Raw genomic sequence first — 20,842 nt, 5'->3', positions numbered from 1 at the left:
TGTTCCCGTGAGTCAGTATTGATCGATCAGTGTTCCCGTGAGTCAGTATTGATCGATCGATGAGTGTTCCCGTGAGTTAGTATTGATCGATCGATCAGTGTTCCTGTGAGTTAGTATCGATCGATTGATCAGTGCTCCCGTGAGTCAGTATTGATCAATCAGTGTTCCTGTGAGTCAGTATTGATCGATTGATCAGTGTTCCCGTGAGTCAGTAATGTTCGATCGATCAGTGTTCCCGTGAATCAGTATTGATCGATCAGTGTTCCCGTGAGTCAGTATTGATCGATCAGTGTTCCCGTGAGTCAGTATTGATCGATCGATGAGTGTTCCCGTGAGTCAGTATTGATCGATCAGTGTTCCTGTGAGTCAGTATTGATCGATCGATCAGTGTTCCTGTGAGTTAGTATCGATCGATTGATCAGTGCTCCCGTGAGTCAGTATTGATCAATCAGTGTTCCTGTGAGTCAGTATTGATCGATTGATCAGTGTTCCCGTGAGTCAGTATTGATCAATCAGTGTTCCTGTGAGTCAGTATTGATCGATTGATCAGTGTTCCCGTGAGTCAGTATTGATCGATCAGTGTTCCCGTGAGTCAGTATTGATCGATCAGTGTTTCCGTGAGTCAGTATTGATCGATCGATCAGTGTTTCCGTGAGTCAGTATTGATCGATCAGTGTTTCCTGAGTCAGTATTGGTCGATCAGTGTTCCCCTGAGTCAGTATTGATCGATCGGTCAGTGTTCCCGTGAGTCAGTATTGATCGATCGGTCAGTGTTCCCGTGAGTCAGTATTGATCGATCGGTCAGTGTTCCCGTGAGTCAGTATTGATCGATCGGTCAGTGTTTCCGTGAGTGAGTATTGATCGATCAGTGTTCCCGTGAGTCAGTATTGATCGATCAGTGTTCCCGTGAGTCAGTATTGATCGATCGATCAGTGTTCCCGTGAGTCAGTATTGATCGATCGATCAGTGTTCCCGTGAGTCAGTATTGATCGATCGATCAGTGTTCCCGTGAGTCAGTATTGATCGATCGATCAGTGTTCCCGTGAGTCAGTATTGATCGATCGATCAGTGTTCCCGTGAGTCAGTATTGATCGATCGATCAGTGTTTCCGTGAGTCAGTATTGATCGATCAGTGTTCCCGTGAGTCAGTATTGATTGATCAGTGTTCCCGTGAGTCAGTATTGATCGATCAGTGTTCCCGTGAGTCAGTATTGATCGATCGATCAGTGTTCCCGTGAGTCAGTATTGATCAATCAGTGTTCCAGTGAGTCAGTATTGATCGATCGATCAGTGTTCCCGTGAGTCAGTATTGATCAATCAGTGTTCCTGTGAGTCAGTAATGTTCGATCGATCAGTGCTCCCGTGAGTCAGTATTGATCGATCAGTGTTCCCGTGAGTCAGTATTGATCGATCAGTGTTCCCGTGAATCAGTATTGATCGATCAGTGTTCCCGTGAGTCAGTATTGATCGATCGATCAGTGTTCTCGTGAGTCAGTATTGATCGATCGAACAGTGTTACCGCGAATCAGTATTGATCGATCGATCAGTGTTTCCGTGAGTCAGTATTGATCGGTCAATGTTCCCGTGAGTCAGTATTGAATGATCAGTGTTTCCGTGAGTCAGTATTGATCGATCAGTGTTCCCGTGAGTCAGTATTGATCGATCAGTGTTCCCGTGAGTCAGTATTGACCGATCGATCAGTGTTCCCGTGAGTCAGTATTGATCGATCAGTGTTCCCGTGAGTTAGTATTGATCGATCGATCAGTGTTCCCCTAAGTCAGTATTGATCGATCAGTGTTCCCGTGAGTCAGTATTGATCGATCGATCAGTGTTCCCGTAAGTCAGTATTGATCGATCAGTGTTCCCGTGAGTTAGTATTGATCGATCAGTGTTCCCGTGAGTCAGTATTGATCGATTGATCAGTGTTCCCGTGAGTGAGTATTGATCGATCAGTGTTCCCGTGAGTCAGTATTGATCGATCGGTCAGTATTCCCGTGAGTCAGTATTGATCGATCGATCAGTGTTTCCGTGAATCAGTATTGATCGATCAGTGTTTCCGTGAGTCAGTATCGATCGATCGATCAGTGTTCCCGTGAGTCAGTATTGCTCGATCAGTGTTTCCGTGAGTCAGTATTGATCGATCGATCAGTGTTCCCGTGAGTCAGTATTGATCGATCAGTGTTCCCGTGAGTCAGTTTTGATCGATCGATCAGTGTTCCCGTGAGTCAGTATTGATCGATCGATCAGTGTTCCCGTGAGTTAGTATTGATCGATCAGTGTTCCCGTGAGTCAGTATTGATCGATCGATCAGTGTTTCCGTGAGTCAGTATTGATCGATCAGTGTTCCCGTGAGTCAGTATTGACCGATCGATCAGTGTTCCTGTGAGTCAGTATTGATTGATCAGTGTTCCCGTGAGTTAGTATTGATCGATCGATCAGTGTTCCTGTGAGTCAGTATTGATCGATCAGTGTTCCCGTGAGTCAGTATTGATCGATCAGTGTTCCCGTGAGTCAGTATTGATCGATCAATGTTCCCGTGAGTCAGTATTGATCGATCGATCAGTGTTCCCGTGAGTCAGTATTGATCGATCAGTGATCCCGTCAGTATTGATCCATCGATCAGTGTTCCCGTGAGTCAGTATTGATCGATCGATCAGTGTTCCCGTGAGTCAGTATTGATCGATCAATCAGTGTTCCCGTGAGTCAGTATTGATCGATCAGTATTCCCGTGAGTCAGTATTGATCAATCAGTGTTCCCGTGAGTCAGTAATGTTCGATCGATCAGTGTTCCCGTGAGTCAGTATTGATCGATCAGTGTTCCCGTGAGTCAGTATTGATCGATCGGTCAGTGTTCCCGTGAGTCAGTATTGATCGATCGATCAGTGTTTCCGTGAATCAGTATTGATCGATCAGTGTTTCCGTGAGTCAGTATTGATTGATCGATCAATGTTCCTATGAGTTATTATTGATCGATCAGTGTTCCCGTGAGTGAGTATTGATCGATCAGTGTTCCTGTCAGTATTGATCCATCGATCAGTGTTCCCGTCAGTATTGATCCATCGATCAGTGTTCCCGTGAGTCAGTATTGATCGATCGATCAGTGTTTCCGTGAGTGAGTATTGATCGATCAGTGTTCCCGTCAGTATTGATCCATCGATCAGTGTTCCCGTGAGTCAGTATTGATCGATCGATCAGTGTTCCCGTGAGTCAGTATTGATCGATCAGTGTTTCCGTGAGTCAGAATTGTTCAATCGATGAGTGTTCCCGTGAGTCAGTATTGATCGATCAATGTTCCCGTGTGTCAGTATTGATCGATCAATGTTCCCGTGAGTCAGTATTGATCGATCAATGTTCCCGTGAGTCAGTATTGATCGATCGATCAGTGTTCCAGTGACTCAGTATTGATCGATCGATCAGTGTTCCAGTGAGTCAGTATTGATCGATCAGTGTTCCCGTGAGTCAGTATTGATCGATCGATCAGTGTTCCAGTGAGTCAGTATTGATCGATCAATGTTCCCGTGAGTCAGTATTGATCGATCGATCAGTGTTCCAGTGAGTCAGTATTGATCGATCGATCAATGTTCCTGTGAGTCAGTATTGATCGATCAATGTTCCCGTGAGTCAGTATTGATCGATCAATGTTCCCGTGAGTCAGTATTGATCGATCGATCAGTGTTCCAGTGAGTCAGTATTGATTGATCGATCAATGTTCCCGTGAGTCAGTATTGATCGATCAGTGTTCCCGTCAGTATTGATCCATCGATCAGTGTTCCCGTGAGTCAGTATTGATCGATCGATCAGTGTTCCCGTGAGTCAGTATTGATCGATCAGTGTTTCCGTGAGTCAGAATTGTTCAATCGATGAGTGTTCCCGTGAGTCAGTATTGATCGATCAATGTTCCCGTGTGTCAGTATTGATCGATCAATGTTCCCGTGAGTCAGTATTGATCGATCAATGTTCCCGTGAGTCAGTATTGATCGATCGATCAGTGTTCCAGTGAGTCAGTATTGATCGATCGATCAATGTTCCTGTGAGTCAGTATTGATCGATCAATGTTCCCGTGAGTCAGTATTGATCGATCAATGTTCCCGTGAGTCAGTATTGATCGATCGATCAGTGTTCCAGTGAGTCAGTATTGATTGATCGATCAATGTTCCCGTGAGTCAGTATTGATCGATCAGTGTTCCCGTCAGTATTGATCCATCGATCAGTGTTCCCGTGAGTCAGTATTGATCGATCGATCAGTGTTCCCGTGAGTCAGTATTGATCGATCAGTGTTTCCGTGAGTCAGAATTGTTCAATCGATGAGTGTTCCCGTGAGTCAGTATTGATCGATCAATGTTCCCGTGTGTCAGTATTGATCGATCAATGTTCCCGTGAGTCAGTATTGATCGATCAATGTTCCCGTGAGTCAGTATTGATCGATCGATCAGTGTTCCAGTGACTCAGTATTGATCGATCGATCAGTGTTCCAGTGAGTCAGTATTGATCGATCAGTGTTCCCGTGAGTCAGTATTGATCGATCGATCAGTGTTCCAGTGAGTCAGTATTGATCGATCAATGTTCCCGTGAGTCAGTATTGATCGATCGATCAGTGTTCCAGTGAGTCAGTATTGATCGATCGATCAATGTTCCTGTGAGTCAGTATTGATCGATCAATGTTCCCGTGAGTCAGTATTGATCGATCAATGTTCCCGTGAGTCAGTATTGATCGATCGATCAGTGTTCCAGTGAGTCAGTATTGATTGATCGATCAATGTTCCCGTGAGTCAGTATTGATCGATCAATGTTCCCGTGAGTCAGTATTGATCGATCGGTGTTCCAGTGAGTCAGTATTGATCGATCAGTGTTCCCGTGTGTCAGTATTGATCGATCGATCAGTGTTCCCGTGAGTCAGTATTGATCGATCAGTGTTCCCGTGAGTCAGTATTGATCGATCGATCAGTGTTCCCGTGAGTCAGTATTGATCGATCAGTATTCCCGTGAGTCAGTATTGATCAATCAGTGTTCCCGTGAGTCAGTAATGTTCGATCGATCAGTGTTACCCTGAGTCAGTATTGGTCGATCAGTGTTCCCGTGAGTCAGTATTGATCGATCGATCAGTGGTCCCGTGAGTCAGTAATGATTGATCGATCAGTGTTCCCGTGAGTCAGTATTGATCAATCAGTGTTCCGGTGAGTCAGTAATGTTCGATCGATCAGTGTTCCCCTGAGTCAGTATTGGTCGATCAGTGTTCCCGTGAGTCAGTATTGATCAATCGATCAGTGTTCCCGTGAGTCAGTATTGATCGATCGATCACTGTTCCCAGTCAGTATTGATCGATCGATCAGTGTTCCCGTGAGTCAGTATTGATCGATCGATCAGTGTTCCCGTGAGTCAGTATTGATCGGTCATTGTTCCCGTGAGTCAGTATTGATTGATCGAACAGTGTTACCGCGAGTCAGTATTGATCGATCAGTGTTTCCTTGAGTCAGTATTGATTGATCAGTGTGCCCGTGAGTCAGTATTGATTGATCAGTGGTCCCGTGAGTCAGTATTGATCGATGGATCAGTGTTACCGTGAGTCAGTATTGATCGGTCAGTGTTCCCGTGAGTCAGTATTGATCGATCAGTGTTCCCGTGAGTCAGTATTGATCGATCAGTGTTCCTATGAGTCAGTACTGATCGATCAGTGTTCCCGTGAGTCAGTATTGATCGATCGATCAGTGTTCCCGTGAGTCAGTATTGATCAATCGATCAGTGTTTCCGTGAATCAGTATTGATCGATCAGTGTTCCCGTGAGTCAGTATTGATCGAGTGCTGGACGGTCACAAGGAATCATTTGGAATTAGGAACATGTGCAGGACTTGTTCTGGACTGGGTCCAGACACTTTTCTTTTAAATACTTAGACTGCAAATGTCGGCATTGTTTGAGCTGGTGATGAGGAGGCTGTCCCAGTATCTCTCCCAATGGCCTGCCTGAGATTGTGAACTGGGTCTTTCACTGGGCTGCAGTGGCTGCTTTTCTGCAGGAAACATTGTTTATCGACACGTGGATTGCACCCAGACTAGAAATGAAGCATCGCCCTGGGACTGGCTCTCTCGACAAGAACTACAATACTACAATGCTTCCCTCACCGGGCAGTGCCCAGCAGTTCCTACCTGACGTCGTGACTGCCGGCAAGTTAAATATCTCGGTCCCAGGCTGAGCGTTAGCTGAAAGTAAAGAGAGAACGCGTTAGTGTGTGACCACACAGCCTGCTCAAACACCCCAACACCCACGGCCCGATTGAACACCCACGTACCGATCCGACACCCACGGCCCGATCGCACATCCACGGACCGATCGCACACCCACGGCCCGATCGCACACCCACGGCCCGATCGCACACCCACGGCCCGATCCGACACCCACGGCCCGATCCGACACCCACGGCCCGATCGCACACCCACGGCCCGATCCGACACCCACGGCCCGATCGCACACCCACGGCCCGATCGCACACCCACGGCCCGATCCGACACCCACGGCCCGATCCGACACCCACGGCCCGATCCGACACCCACGGCCCGATCCGACACCCACGGCCCGATCCGACACCCACGGCCCGATCGCACACCCACGGCCCGATCCGACACCCACGGCCCGATCCGACACCCACGGCCCGATCGCACACCCACGGCCCGATCCGACACCCACGGCCCGATCCGACACCCACGGCCCGATCGCACACCCACGGCCCGATCCGACACCCCAACATTCACAGTCCGGGAGCCAAAGTCTGTTTTGAAATTATTTACCCTGCGATTCACCCCCCCATCCCACCCCACTCACGATCTTGCCTGGCTGATCGTAGATGATGGGCACCCAATTCTGCTCCAAGCCACCCGAATAATCCTGTGTAACAGGCTCGAGGGGCTGAATGGCCTCCTCCTGTTCCTGTGTAACAGGCTCGAGGGGCTGAATGGCCTCCTCCTGTTCCTGTGTAACAGGCTCGAGGGGCTGAATGGCCTCCTCCTGTTCCTGTGTAACAGGCTCGAGGGGCTGAATGGGCCTCCTCCTGTTCCTGTGTAACAGGCTCGAGGGGCTGAATGGGCCTCCTCCTCTTCCTGTGTAACAGGCTCGAGGGGCTGAATGGGCCTCCTCCTGTTCCTGTGTAACAGGCTCGAGGGGCCGAATGGCCTCCTCCTGTTCCTGTGTAACAGGCTTGAGAGGCTGAATGGCCTCTTGCTGCTGAATGACCAGACACATGGAACAGATGCTGCACTGTTACTTTCAGAATCAGTAAGGGTCTGTACTATCCGTGCGCATACCTGGTGCCTGTGGAAATTCCCAGACAGAGTGCACGGGGAGGGGGAGGGAATTAAAAGGTAGAGTCCTGTATAAATATTCACTGAAGTCACTCGCCTTCTGATATCTCGCTCAGGTATCAGGGCGTGCCTGTTAGCAGGTTATTCACCTGTGGCGTGCTGATCATTCCCAGTGTCCACACATGCACCTTCCAGCAGTAGAGGAGCAACATAGGAGTTCTCCCGGTACACTTATTGTTCAACATTATAAACGCAGATTATCTGACCATTTATTTCATTGGTCTGTGGGATCTTGCTCTGCACAAATTGGCTGAGTTTGTTTACACAACAACAATGACCTCGCTTCAAAGGTCATTCATTGACCAAAGGTCTTTGGGGCATCCTGTGAACAGCAAGAGTGATGCAACAATACAAACTCTTCCCATGGGGAGTTCCTCCATCACACGCTTTACACACAAAGACATTTCTTCCAAACATTTGCTGCAATTCAAGTAACTTTTTGATCAAATCATTCCTGCAGTTTAGTAGCCCTCATTTTCTCCACGCTTTCATCCAGTCCCCCTCCTAAAATGTTAATCCTCTTATACAAGCACAGTATTAATCACAGAATCAAAGAATGATTATAGCACAGGCGGCCGCCATTCAGCCCGTCGAGCCCGTGCCGGCTCTCTGCAAGAACACCTCAGCCAGTCCCCCTCCCCCCACCCTTTCCCTGGAGCCCTACAATTGTTTTTCCTTAATTAATCCACACTTGTCCAAGTGACTGTTAATTTTGTCCCTGATTATAGTTTCTAAAAGCTTGCCCACTACTGCAGTTAAACTGACTGCAGAGGTACTTGAGGTCGATGATTGATGGACAAGATGAAATGCCTTTTCTGTCAATCTCTCAGTCAAGCCCAGATACAATTATTACTGTTATACAACCATGCCTCAAAGATCTTTACATCTCCGTCCGTTGATTTTATTTTACACCAAACACCACATCAGCCTATCAGGAGCCAGGCACCTTTATTGAAGAGCTGTGTGTACTGTGGTCAGCTGTGACTGGAAGTGATGTTGCTTCACATGTACATTGTGTAATGTGGAGTTTCCACACACAGGCCCTGCACCACAGCCACTGCAAGCTCAAGAGGCAGAGAGGGAGCAGCATCGCGAGAGGAGGGTGGCAGAGAGGGAGCAGCATCGCGAGAGGAGGGTGGCAGAGAGGGGGCGGTGCAGAGAGGGGGCGGTGCAGAGAGGGGGGGGGTGCAGGGAGGGGGGGGGGTGCAGAGAGGGGGGGGGTGCAGAGAGGGAGGGGGTGCAGAGAGGGAGGGGGTGCAGAGAGGGAGGGGGTGCAGAGAGGGAGGGGGTGCAGAGAGGGAGGGGGTGCAGAGAGGGAGGGGGTGCAGAGAGGGAGGGGGTGCAGAGAGGGGGGGGGTGCAGAGAGGGAGGGGGTGCAGAGAGGGGGCGGGTGCAGAGAGGGGGCGGGTGCAGAGGGGGGGCGGTGCAGAGGGGGGGCGGTGCAGAGGGGGGGCGGTGCAGAGGGGGGCGGTGCAGAGAGGGGGCGGTGCAGAGGGGGGGGGGCGGTGCAGAGAGGGGGGGGCGGTGCAGAGAGGGGGCGGTGCAGAGAGGGGGCGGTGCAGAGAGGGGGCGGTGCAGAGGGGGGCGGTGCAGAGGGGGGCGGTGCAGAGGGGGGCGGTGCAGAGAGGGGGCGGTGCAGAGAGGGGGCGGTGCAGAGAGGGGGCGGTGCAGAGAGGGGGCGGTGCAGAGAGGGGGCGGTGCAGAGAGGGGGCGGTGCAGAGAGGGGGCGGTGCAGAGAGGGGGCGGTGCAGAGAGGGAGGGGGTGCAGAGAGGGAGGGGGTGCAGAGAGGGAGGGGGTGCAGAGGGGGGGCGGTGCAGAGAGGGAGGGGGTGCAGCGAGGGGGCGGTGCAGAGAGGGGGCGGTGCAGAGAGGGAGGGGGTGCAGAGAGGGGGCGGTGCAGAGAGGGGGCGGTGCAGAGAGGGGGCGGTGCAGAGGGGGAGGGGGTGCAGAGGGGGGGGGTGCAGAGGGGGGGGCGGTGCAGAGAGGGGGGGGGCGGTGCAGAGAGGGGGGGGGCGGTGCAGAGAGGGGGGGGCGGTGCAGAGAGGGGGGGGCGGTGCAGAGAGGGGGGGGCGGTGCAGAGAGGGGGGGGCGGTGCAGAGAGGGGGGGGCGGTGACCTGCAGCTGCAGCAGAGGCAGGAAGCAACAAAGAAGTAAAAAGTAATCAAAGTGTGACATCACAGCCAAGAGGGCAAGTGATTGGCTGGCTGATTGGTGAGTAGTTTTTCTTTTTTCTTTATCTTTTTTCTTTTTCTTATCAGTAGGAAACCTTTGTCATTATTGCCAAATTAAGTAAATTAAGTAATTTAAGGATTAAGTCATGCCAGTTGAGCACAGCGCCGTGTCATGTTCCTCCTGTGCTATGTGGGAAATCAGGGACGCTTCCAGTGTCCCTGACTACTATGTGTGCAGGATGTGTGTCCAGCTGCAGCTCCAGACAAACTGCATTGCGGCACTGGAGCTGCCCATGGATTCACTCTGGAGCATCCGCAATGTTGAGGATTCACTCTGGAGCATCCGCAATGTTGAGGATGACGTGGATAGCACGTTTAGTGAGTTGGTCACACCGCAGGCAAATAGGGAATGGGTGACCATCAGGCAAAGCAAGAGTAGGAAGGTAGTGCAGGAGTCCCCTGCAGTCATCCCCCTCCAAAACAGATACACCGTTTTGAGTACTGTTGGGGGAGATGGCTCACCAGGGGAGGGCAGCAGCAGCCAAGTTCATGGCACCGTGGGTGGCTCTGCTGCGCAGGAGGGCAGGAAAAAGAGTGGGAGAGCGATAGTGATAGGGGATTCTATTGTAAGGGGAATAGATAGGCGTTTCTGCGGCCGCAAACAAGACTCCAGGATGGTATGTTGCCTCCCTGGTGCAAGGATCAAGGATGTCTCGGAGCGGCTGCAGGGCATTCTGGAGGGTGAACTGCCAGTTGTCGCGGTGCATATAGGTATATAGTGGGATGAGGTCCTACAAGCTGAATTTAGGGAGCTAAGAGTTAAATTAAAAAGTAGGACCTCAAAGGTAGTAATCTCAAGATTGCTACCAGTGCATCGTGCTAGTCAGAGTAGAAATAGCAGGATAGTTAAGATGAATATGTGGCTTGAGGAATGGTGCAAGAGGGAGGGATTCAAATTGCTGGGACATTAGAACCGGTTCTGGGGGAGGTGGGACCAGTATAAACCGGACGGTCTGCACCTGGGCAGGACTAGAACCGATGTCCTAGGGGGAGTGTTTGCTAGTGCTGTTGGGAAGGGGTTAAACTAATATGGCAGGGGGATGGGAACCTATGCAGGGAGACAGAGGGAAGTAAAATGAGGTCAGAAGCAAAAGGTAGAAAGGAGAAAAGTAAAAGTGGAGGGCAAAAAAATCAAAGACAAAGATCAAAAGGGGCCACATTAAACATAATTCTAAATGGACAATGAGTTGGAGACATGGCTCCAGGGTGACCAAGGCTGAGAACTCAACATCCAGGGGTATTCAATATTCAGGAAAGATAGACAGAAAGGAAAAGGAGGTGGGGTAGTGTTGCTGGTTAAAGAGGAGATTAACACAATATTAAGGAAGGACATTAGCGTGGATGAGGTGGAATCGGTATGGGTAGAGCTGTGGAACACCAAAGGTTAGAAAACGCTAGTGGGAGTTGTGTACAGACCACCAAACAGTCATAGTGAGGTTGGGGATGGCATCAAAGAGGAAATTGGGAATTGCAATAAAGGTACAGCAGTTATCATAGGTGACTTTAATCTACATATAGATTGGGCTAACCAAACGGTGGAGGAGGATTTCCTGAAGTGTATAAGGGATGGTTTTCAAGACCAATATGTTGAGGAACCAACTAGAAAGGTGTAATGAGAGAGGATTAATTTGCAATTTTGTTGTGCGAGGCCCCTTGGGGAAGAGTGACCATAATATGGTACAATTCTTCATTAAGCTGGAGAATGACACAATTAATACAGAGACTAGAGTCCTGAACTTAAAAAGGGTTGACAGTGGATAGGCAATGACAGACATTGTAATGAGACAGGAAAAATAAACGATCTCCTAGTAAAAGATCCTCTCGGAATGAGTGATCACAGTATGGTTGAATTTGTAATACAGATTGAGGATGAGGAAGTTGTGTCAGAAACGAGCGTACTATTCTTAAACAAAGGGGACTACAGTGGGATGAGGGCAGAGTTGGCTAAAGTAGACTGGAAACACAGACTAAACGGTGGCACAATTGAGGAACAGTGGAGGACTTTTAAGCTCTTTCATAGTGCGCAACAAAAATATATTCCAGTGAAAAAGAAGGGCGGTAAGAGAAAGGATAACCAGCCGTGGATAACCAAGGAAATAAAGGAGAGTATCAAATCAAAGACCAATGCGTATAAGGTGGCCAAGGTTAGTGGGAAACTAGAGGATTGGGAAAATTTTAAACAACAGCAAAGAATGACTAAAAAAGCAATAAAGAAAGGAAAGATAGATTACGAAGGTAAACTTGCGCAAAACATAAAAACAGATAGTAAAAGCTTTTACAGATATATAAAACGGAAGAGAGTGACTAAAGTAAATGTTGGTCCCTTAGAAGATGAGAAGGGGGATTTAATAATGGGAAATGTGGAAATGGCTGAGACCTTAAACAATTATTTTGCTTCGGTCTTCCCAGTGGAAGACACAAAAACCATGCCAAAAATTGCTGGTCACGGGAATGTGGGAAGGGAGGACCTTGAGACAATCACTATCACTAGGGGGGTAGTGCTGGACAGGCTAATGGGACTCAAGGTAGACAAGTCTCCTGGTCCTGATGAAATGCATCCCAGGGTATTAAAAGAGATGGCGGAAGTTATAGCAGATGCATTCGTTATAATCTACCAAAATTCTCTGGACTCTGGGGAGGTACCAGCGTATTGGAGAGCAGCTAATGTAACGCCTCTGTTTAAAAAAGGGGGCAGACAAAAGGCAGGTAACTATAGGCCGGTTAGTTTAACATCTGTAGTGGGGAAAATGCTTGAAACTGTCATTAAGGAAGAAATAGCGGGACATCTAGATAGGGATAGTGCAATCAAGAAGACGCAGCATGGATTCATGAAGGGGAAATCATGTTTAACTAATTTACTAGAATTCTTTGAGGATATAACGAGCATGGTGGATAGAGGTGTACCAATGGATGTGGTGTATTTAGATTTCCAAAAGGCATACGATAAGGTGCCACACAAAAGGTTACTGCAGAAGATAGAGGTACGCGGAGTCAGAGGAAATGTATTAGCATGGATAGAGAATTGGCTGGCTAACAGAAAGCAGAGAGTCGGGATAAATGGGTCCTTTTCGGGTTGGAAATCGGTGGTTAGTGGTGTGCCACAGGGATCGGTGCTGGGACCACAACTGTTTACAATATACATAGATGACCTGGAAGAGGGGACAGAGTGTAGTGTAACAAAATTTGCAGATGACACTAAGATTAGTGGGAAAACGGGTTGTGTAGAGGACACAGAGAGATTTGGATAGGTTAAGCGAATGGGTGAAGGTTTGGCAGATGGAATACAATGTCGGAAAGTGTGAGGTCATCCACCTTGAGGAAACAAAAACAGTAAAAGGGAATATTATTTGAATGGGGAGAAATTACAACATGCTGCGGTGCAGAGGGACCTGGGGGTCCTTGTGCATGAATCCCAAAAAGTTAGTTTGCAGGTGCAGCAGGTAATCAGGAAGGCGAATGGAATGTTGGCCTTCATTGCGAGAGGGATGGAGTACAAAAGCAGGGAGGTCCTGCTGCAACTGTACAGGGTATTGGTGAGGCCGCACCTGGAGTACTGCGTGCAGTTTTGGTCACCTTACTTAAGGAAGGACATACTGGCTTTGGAGGGGGTACAGAGACGATTCACTAGGCTGATTCCGGAGATAAGGGGGTTACCTTATGATGATAGATTGAGTAGACTGAGTCTTTACTCGTTGAAGTTCAGAAGGATAAGGGGTGATCTTATAGAAACATTTAAAATCATGAAAGGGATAGACAAGATAGAGGCAGAGAGGTTGTTTCCACTGGTCGGGGAGACTAGAACTAGGGGGCACAGCCTCAAAATACGGGGGAGCCAATTTAAAACCGAGTTGAGAAGGAATTTCTTCTCCCAGAGGGTTGTGAATCTTTGGAATTCTCTGCCCAAGGAAGCAGTTGAGGCTAGCTTATTGAATGTATTCATGTCACAGATAGATAGATTTTTAACCAATAAGGGAATTAAGGGTTACGGGGAGAGGGCGGGTAAGTGGAGCTGAGTCCACGGCCAGATCAGCCATGATCTTATTGAATGGCGGAGCAGGCTCGAGGGGCTAGATGGCCTACTCCTGTTCCTAATTCTTATGTTATGTTCTTATTTAAAGATCACATGGATGAACTTCAACAATTGTACATCCCTCTCTGGCGTAAAAATAAAACGGGGAAGGTGGCTCAACCGTGGCTTACAAGGGAAATTAGGGATAGTGTTAAATCCAAGGAAGAGGCATATAAATTGGCCAAAAAAACCCAGCAAATCTGAGGACTGGGAGAAATTTAGAATTCAGCACAGGAGGACAAGAGGTTTAATTCGGAGGGGAAAAATAGAATATGAGAGTAAGCTTGCAGGAACATAAAAACTGATTGCAAAAGCTTCTACAGATACATGAAGAGAAAAAGATTAAAGACGACAAATGTAGGTCCCTTACAGTCAGAATCAGGTGAAGTCATAATGGGGAACAAAGAAATGGCAGACCAATTGAACAAATACTTTGGTTCTGTCTTCACTAAGGAAGACACAAATAATCTTCCGGAAATACTAGGGGAACGAGAGTCTAGCGAGAAGGAGGAACTAAAGGAAATCCTTATTAGTCAGCAAATTGTGTTAGGAAAATTGATGGGATTGAAGGCCGATAAATCCCCAGGGCCTGATCGTCTGCATCCCTGAGTACTTAAGGAAGTGGCCCTAGAAATAGTGGATGCATTGGTGATCATTTTCCAACATTCTATAGACTCTGGATCAGTTCCTATGGACTGGAGGGTAACTCATGTAACCCCACTTTTTAAAAAAGGAGGGAGAGAAAACGGGTAATTATAGGCCAGTCAGCCTGACATCAGTAGTGGGGAAAATGTTGGAATCAATTGTTAAAGATGTAATAGCAGCGCATTTGGAAAGCAGTGACAGGATCGGTCTAAGTCAACATGGATTTATGAAAGGGAAATCATGCTTGACAAATCTTGTAGAATTTTTTGAGGATGTAACTAGTAGAATGGACAAGGGGGATCCAGTGGATGTGATGTTTTTAGACTTTTAAAAGGCTTTTGACAAGGTTACACAAAAGAGATTGGTGTGCAAAATTAAAGCACATGGTATTGGGGGTAATGTATTGACGTGGATAGAGAACTGGTTGGCAGACAGGAAACAGAGAGTCGGAATAAACGGGTCCTTTTCAGAATGGCAGGCAGTGACTAGTGGAGTACCGCAAGGTTCAGTGCTGGGACCCCAGCTATTTACAATATACATTAATGATTTAGAAGAAGGAATTGAATGTAATATCTCCAAGTTTGCAGATGACACTAAGCTGGGTGGCGGTGTGAGCTGTGAGGAGGACGCTAAGAGGCTGCAGGGCGACTTGGACAGGTTAGGTGAGTGGGCAAATGCATGGCAGATGAAGTATAATGTGGATAAATGTGAGGTTATCCACTTTGGTGGTAAAAACAGAAGGGCTGATTATCTGAATGGTGACAGATTGGTAAAGGGGGAGGTGCAACAAGACCTGGGTGTCATGATACATCAGTCATTGAAGGTTGGCTTACAGGTACAGCAGGCGGTGAAGAAAGCAAATGGCATGTTGACCTTCATAGCAAGAGGATTTGGGTATAGGAGCAGGGAGGTGTTACTGCAGTTGTACAGGGCCTTGGTGAGGCCACACCTTGACTATTGTGTTCAGTTTTGGTCTCCTAATCTGCGGAAGGGTATTGTTGCTATTGAGGGAGTGCAGCGAAGGTTCACCAGACTGATTCCCGGGATGACAGGACTGACATATGAAGAAAGACTGGATCGACTTAGGCTTGTATTCAATGGAATTTAGAAGAATGAGAGGGGATCTCAGAGAAACATATAAAATTCTGACGGGACTGGACAAGTTAGATGCAGGAAGAATGTTCCCGATGTTGGGGAAGTCCAGAACCAGGGGTCACAGTCTAAGGATAAGGGGTAAGCCATTTAGGACCGAGATGAGGAGAAACTTCTCTCAGAGAGTTGTGGGCATGTGGAATTCTCTACCGCAGAGTTGTTGGGGCCAGTTCGTTAGATATATTCAAAAGGGAATTAGACGTGGCCCTCACGGCTAAAGGGCTCAAGAGGTATGGCGAGAAAGCAGGAATGGGGTACTGAGGTGAATGATCAGCCATGAGCTTATTGAATGGTACAGCAGGCTCGAAGGGCCGAATGGCCTACTCCTGCACCTATTTTCTATGTTTCCCATTAACATTCCCTTAATGCAGCTGCTCTCAAACAGCAGCTGGAATAGGCAAGGGCATTCCTGTACGTTAAAGTTACTGAGGGATGACGGTCTTTGGTTTCAAAGCCAAGTGCAGGGTCATGTGATATCGAGTAGGAACACTACAGAAAATCGCTCTCCCAGCAACTGCGCACACACAGCCTGTGAGACAGGCCTGACACTGCGGGAGAGGACAGTTATTTATCTATTCCACACCATGTGCTTGTGATTCTCGGTGAGATTCTGGAGTTGTCGCCTCACTCCATTCACCAGGACGCTGGGAATATGGTTCCCTCAGAAAACGACAACTGCCAGCTTCTGAAACACCTTTATCAGTGAATAAACATTAGGAAGCGCAGCTCCTGCAGCCGACATTCGCAGCATCCCGGTCAGGAACAGCCGTGGGTTACCTGGGAGGGTGAATATCGAAGGATGGACATGTGTTCTCCTCCACAGCTGTACAGTCTCCGGGTTAAACCCTTAAAGCCAGAGCACATGTCCTGCGAGTGATGCTTGGAAAAAGCATACAAAATACTCCATTTGGCAGGTTTACAAATATCGTGCAGACACTGGGCACAGTGCACCCATCAGCTAAACGAAGCACTCGCTTACCAGACAGTTCTGGTCTCCACCGAGAGTTAGCGAGAGAGACCGCCTGCCTAGTAACTGACCTCCCTACAAAACTGGCCATTATACATCACGCTGTCTGCAAGATTCCTGTTTGCAGGGGGGGGGAAACGAGGAAGCACATATTCTTTTAAACTTATCAGGACAGACAGTTAGTAAAGTAAAGGAGAACAGGTGACTTACCGATGTCAGAATCCCCGCCACCAGAGGAGTTCAACTTACGAAATATCTCCTGCTTCTTTGACTTCACCATTGGCGAAGTGTTCTCCAGTTTGGTGAAGAACGCCGGCAAATAGCCCACATTCCCTGGAGATCGCGAATCACTCCTGGGGAGAGGGAGAATACTGTGAGCCATAAACAACAACCAGATGCTCAGAAATATAACCAAGTCCCTCAGTAGCAGCGCTGGGAGTGGCTGTGAGGTAACGACCACACCGACCCAACAATGCTATCTCTGGGTTTATATCGGTGTTACAAGTAGCAGGTTTACAACCAGGTACCAGATTCTAGTGGGCTCGGATATAAACGGCACACAGATAGTCGGAGGAAAACGGAACAGTCACTGAACAATGGGAGACCTTTAAAGAGGAGATGGTTCGGGTACAGAGCTGATACATTCCCATGAGGGGGAAATAAGGACTTCCAAAGCTAGAGCTTCCCGGATGACTAAAGATATAGAGAAATGAGGCAGAAAAAGGAGGCTTATGACAATTGTAAGGTTCATAATACAGTAGAGAACCAAGCTGTATATATAAAAATATATAGTGATCATCTAAAAAAGGGACTAAGAGGGGCAGAGAGAGAATATGAGAATAGATTAGCGCCCAACATAAAATGGACCCCAAAAGTTTTTTTGAAACACACAAATAGTAAAAGGATAATCGAAGGAAGAGTGGGGCCGATTAGGGACCAAAAAAGGAAATCGTCTTGTGGACGCAGGTGTGGCTGAGGTTCTGCACAAGCACTTTGCATCGGACTTCGCCAGAGAAGACGATGCTGCCAGCAGAGGAGGAGGCAGTTGCGATATTGGATCAGATAAAAATAGATAAAGAGGATGTACTTAAAATGATACAACGATGGGTGGGAAAGCAAGTTGTGAGGAGGACACAACAAATCTGAAAAGGGATATAGACAGGGTAAGTGAGTGGGCAAAAATTTGGCAGATGGAGTATAATGTGGGAAAATGTGAGGTTATCCACTTTGGCAGAAATAATAGAAAAAGCAAATTATTATTTAAATGGAGAGAGATTACAAAATGCTGCAGTACAGAGGGACCTGGGGGTCCTTGTGCATGAAACACAAAAAGTTAGTATGCAGGTACAGCAAGTGATCAGGAAGGCAAATGCAATGTTGGCCTTTATTGCAAGGGGATAGAGTATAAAAGCAGAGAAGTCCTGCTACAACTGTACAGGGTATTGGTGAGGCCACACCTGGAGTACTGCGTACAGTTTTGGTCTCCGTATGTAAGGAAGGATATACTTGCATTGGAGGCAGTTCAGAGAAGGTTCACTCGGTTGATTCTGGAGATGAGGGGGTTGACTTATGAAGATAGGTTGAGTAGATTGGGCCTCTACACATTGGAGTTCAGAAGAATGAGAGGTGATCTTATCGAAACATACAAGATAATGAGGGGGCTCGACAAGGTGGATGCAGAGAAGATATTTCCACTCAGTGGAATCTAGAACTTGGGGGCATAGTTTCAGAGTAAGAGGTTGCCCATTTAAAACTGAGATGAGGAGGAATTTCTTCTCTCTGAGGGTTGTAAATCTGTGGAATTCTCTGCCCCAGAGAGCTGTGGAGGCTGGGTCATTGAATATATTTAAGGTGGACAGACAGAGATTTTTGTGTGATAAGGGAGTAAAGGATTATGGGGAGCGGGCGGGGAAGTGGAGCTGAGTCCATGATCAGATCAGCCATGATCTTATTAAATGGCAGAGCAGGCTCGAGGGGCCAAATGACCGACTCCTGCTCCTATTTCTTAAGTTCTTAAAAGGTTGGCCGTCCTCAAAGTAGAAGTCACCTTGTGTGGATGGGACGCACTCGAGGTTGCTAAGGGCAGTAAGGGTGGAAATTGCAGAGGCTCAGGCCACAATCTTCCCATCCTCCTTGGATATGGTAAATGTAACACCCCCAATTAAAAACGAGCGAGCGATAAACCCGGTAACTGCAGGCTGGCAACTTGGAGACACAATAATCCGGGACAAAATTAATTGGCATTTGGAAAAGTATGGGCTACTAAATGAAAGTCAGCATGGATTTGTTAAAGGCAAATCGTGTTTGATGAACTTGGTCGAGTTCTTTGCTGAAGTAACAGAGAGAGTTGATGAGGGTAGTGCGTTTGATGATGTGTATATGGACTTTCAAAAGGCGTTTAACAAAGTACCACACAATAAACTTCGGTCGCCTGAGCAAGAGGGTGCTTGAAGACCAGGACCTCAAAGCTCCTGGTCTACAGATCAATAGTGATAGCCGCCCTCCTCTATGCTTCAGAGACATGGACTATGTACAGCAGTACCACCAACGCTGCCTCTGCAGGATCCTGCAAATCCATTGGGAGGACAGACGCACTAACATTAGCGTCCAAGCTCAGGCCAATATCCCCAGCATCGAAGCACTGACCACGCTCGATCAGCTCCGATGGACGGGCCACATCGTCCCCTGCCCGACACAAGACTCCCAAAACAAGCGCTCTACTCGGAACTCTGACACGGCAAACGAGCCCCAGGTGGGCAGAGGGGAAACGCTTCAAGGACACCCTCAAAGCCTCCTTGAAAAAGTGCAACATCCCCACCGGCACCTGGGAATCCCTGGCCCCAAGACTGCTCAAAGTGGAGGAGAAGCATACGGGAAAGGCGCTGAGCACCTCGAGTCACTTTGCTGGGAGCACACGCAAGCCAAGCGCAAACAGCGGAAGGAGCGCACGACAACCCAGGCCCCTCACCCACCCACCCCTCCAACCACCGTCTGCCCCACCTGTGACAGAGACTGTAGGTCCCGCACTGGACTCATCAGTCACCTGAGAACTCATTTTTAGTGTGGAAGCAAGTCATCCTCGATTCCAAGGGACTGCCTAAGCGACATAATAAATGTTGGCAAAATTAAAGCCTCTCGGATTAAAGGGGAAGTAGCAGCATAGATAGGGAAAAAAAGCAGAGATTTTTATTTCAGATTCCAGCATCATCAGTATTTTGCTTTTGTGACATACTTTGTTCCAGTCCTACTCGGGTCCCCTCCCTCACCTCTTTTTCCAGTACATTGAAAGTATCGATGCCATTTCCTGCTCTCACCCTGAACTAGAAAATTTCATTCACTTTGCATTCAATTTCCTCCCTTTCCTCACCTTCACATGGTCCATCTCCGAGTCTTCCCTTCCCTTCCTCCACTTCTCTGTCTCCATCTCTGGGGCTAGGCTTTCGACCAGTATCCACTATAAGCCCATTGACTCCCACAGCTCCCTGGACTACACTTCCTTCCACCCCGCATCCTGTCAGGACTCCATTCCATTCTCCCAGTTTCTCCCTCTTCGTCGCATCTGCTCTGATGATGCCACCTCTCACACTAGTGCCTCTGACATGTCTTCCTTTTTCCTCAACCGAGGATTCCCCTCCGTCATGGTTAACATGGCCCTCGACCGTGTCTGTTCTATTTCCCGCACCTCTGCTCTCATCCTTCCCCTTCCTCTTGGAACCATGACAGGATTCCCCTTGTCCTCACCTTTCACCCCACCAGCCTCCATGTTCAACGGATCAGCCTCCGCTATCTCCAGTGTGATCCCACCAATCACATCTTCCCCTCCCATCCCCTCTTAGCATTCCGAAGGGACAGCTCCCTCTGCGACACCTTGGTCCATTCCGCAATCACCCCCAGCACCCCCTCCCCTTCCCATGGCACCTTCCCGTGCAAGTGCAGGAGATGCAACACCTGCCCTTTTACCTCCTCCCTTCCCACTGTCCAGGGCCCCAAACACTCCTTCCAGGTGAAACAGCGATTTACTTGTACTTCTTGCAATGTAGTATACTGTATTCACTGCTCACGATGTGGTCTCCTCTACATTGGGGAGACCAAGTATAGATTGGGTGACCGCTTTGCTGAACACCTCCGTTCAGTCCACAAGGGTGACCCTGAGCTTCCGGTCGCCTGTCACTTTAATTCCCTGCTCCATTCCCGCTCCTATATCTCCGTCCTCAGCCTCCTACACTGTTCCAATGAAGCTCAACGCAAGCGCGAGGAACAGCACCTCATCTTTCGTTTAGGCACTTTACAGCCTTCTGGATTCAACATCCAGTTCAACAATTTCAGAGTGTAACTGCTGCCCATCTTTGCACCCCTTCCCCCCACCCCCCCTTTGTCTCCAATGGCAGCTGGTCATTACCCTGCCATTCACACCCTATCCAGACTGAC

The 20,842-nt window shown here is 48.3% G+C and overlaps 1 protein-coding gene across 1 annotated transcript in view; it reads right to left on the bottom strand.

Moving 5' to 3' along the window:
* ncor1 (nuclear receptor corepressor 1) overlaps positions 1-20,842 on the bottom strand; it is a 258,729-nt gene that overhangs the window by 41,955 nt on the left and 195,932 nt on the right. Inside the window, exons 43-44 of the mRNA XM_070857984.1 lie at positions 16,625-16,767; positions 6,142-6,195 (exon numbers count right to left, since the gene is read on the bottom strand). Of these exons, the coding sequence (XP_070714085.1) occupies positions 6,142-6,195; positions 16,625-16,767 (197 nt within the window). The remainder of the gene's footprint in view (positions 1-6,141; positions 6,196-16,624; positions 16,768-20,842) is intronic.

The sequence above is a fragment of the Pristiophorus japonicus genome, chromosome 16, assembly GCF_044704955.1.
Source record: "Pristiophorus japonicus isolate sPriJap1 chromosome 16, sPriJap1.hap1, whole genome shotgun sequence".
Taxonomy (NCBI): domain Eukaryota; kingdom Metazoa; phylum Chordata; class Chondrichthyes; family Pristiophoridae; genus Pristiophorus; species Pristiophorus japonicus.
The sequence above is the reverse complement of the archived record's forward strand: the minus strand, read 5'-3'. Positions and strand labels throughout refer to the sequence as shown.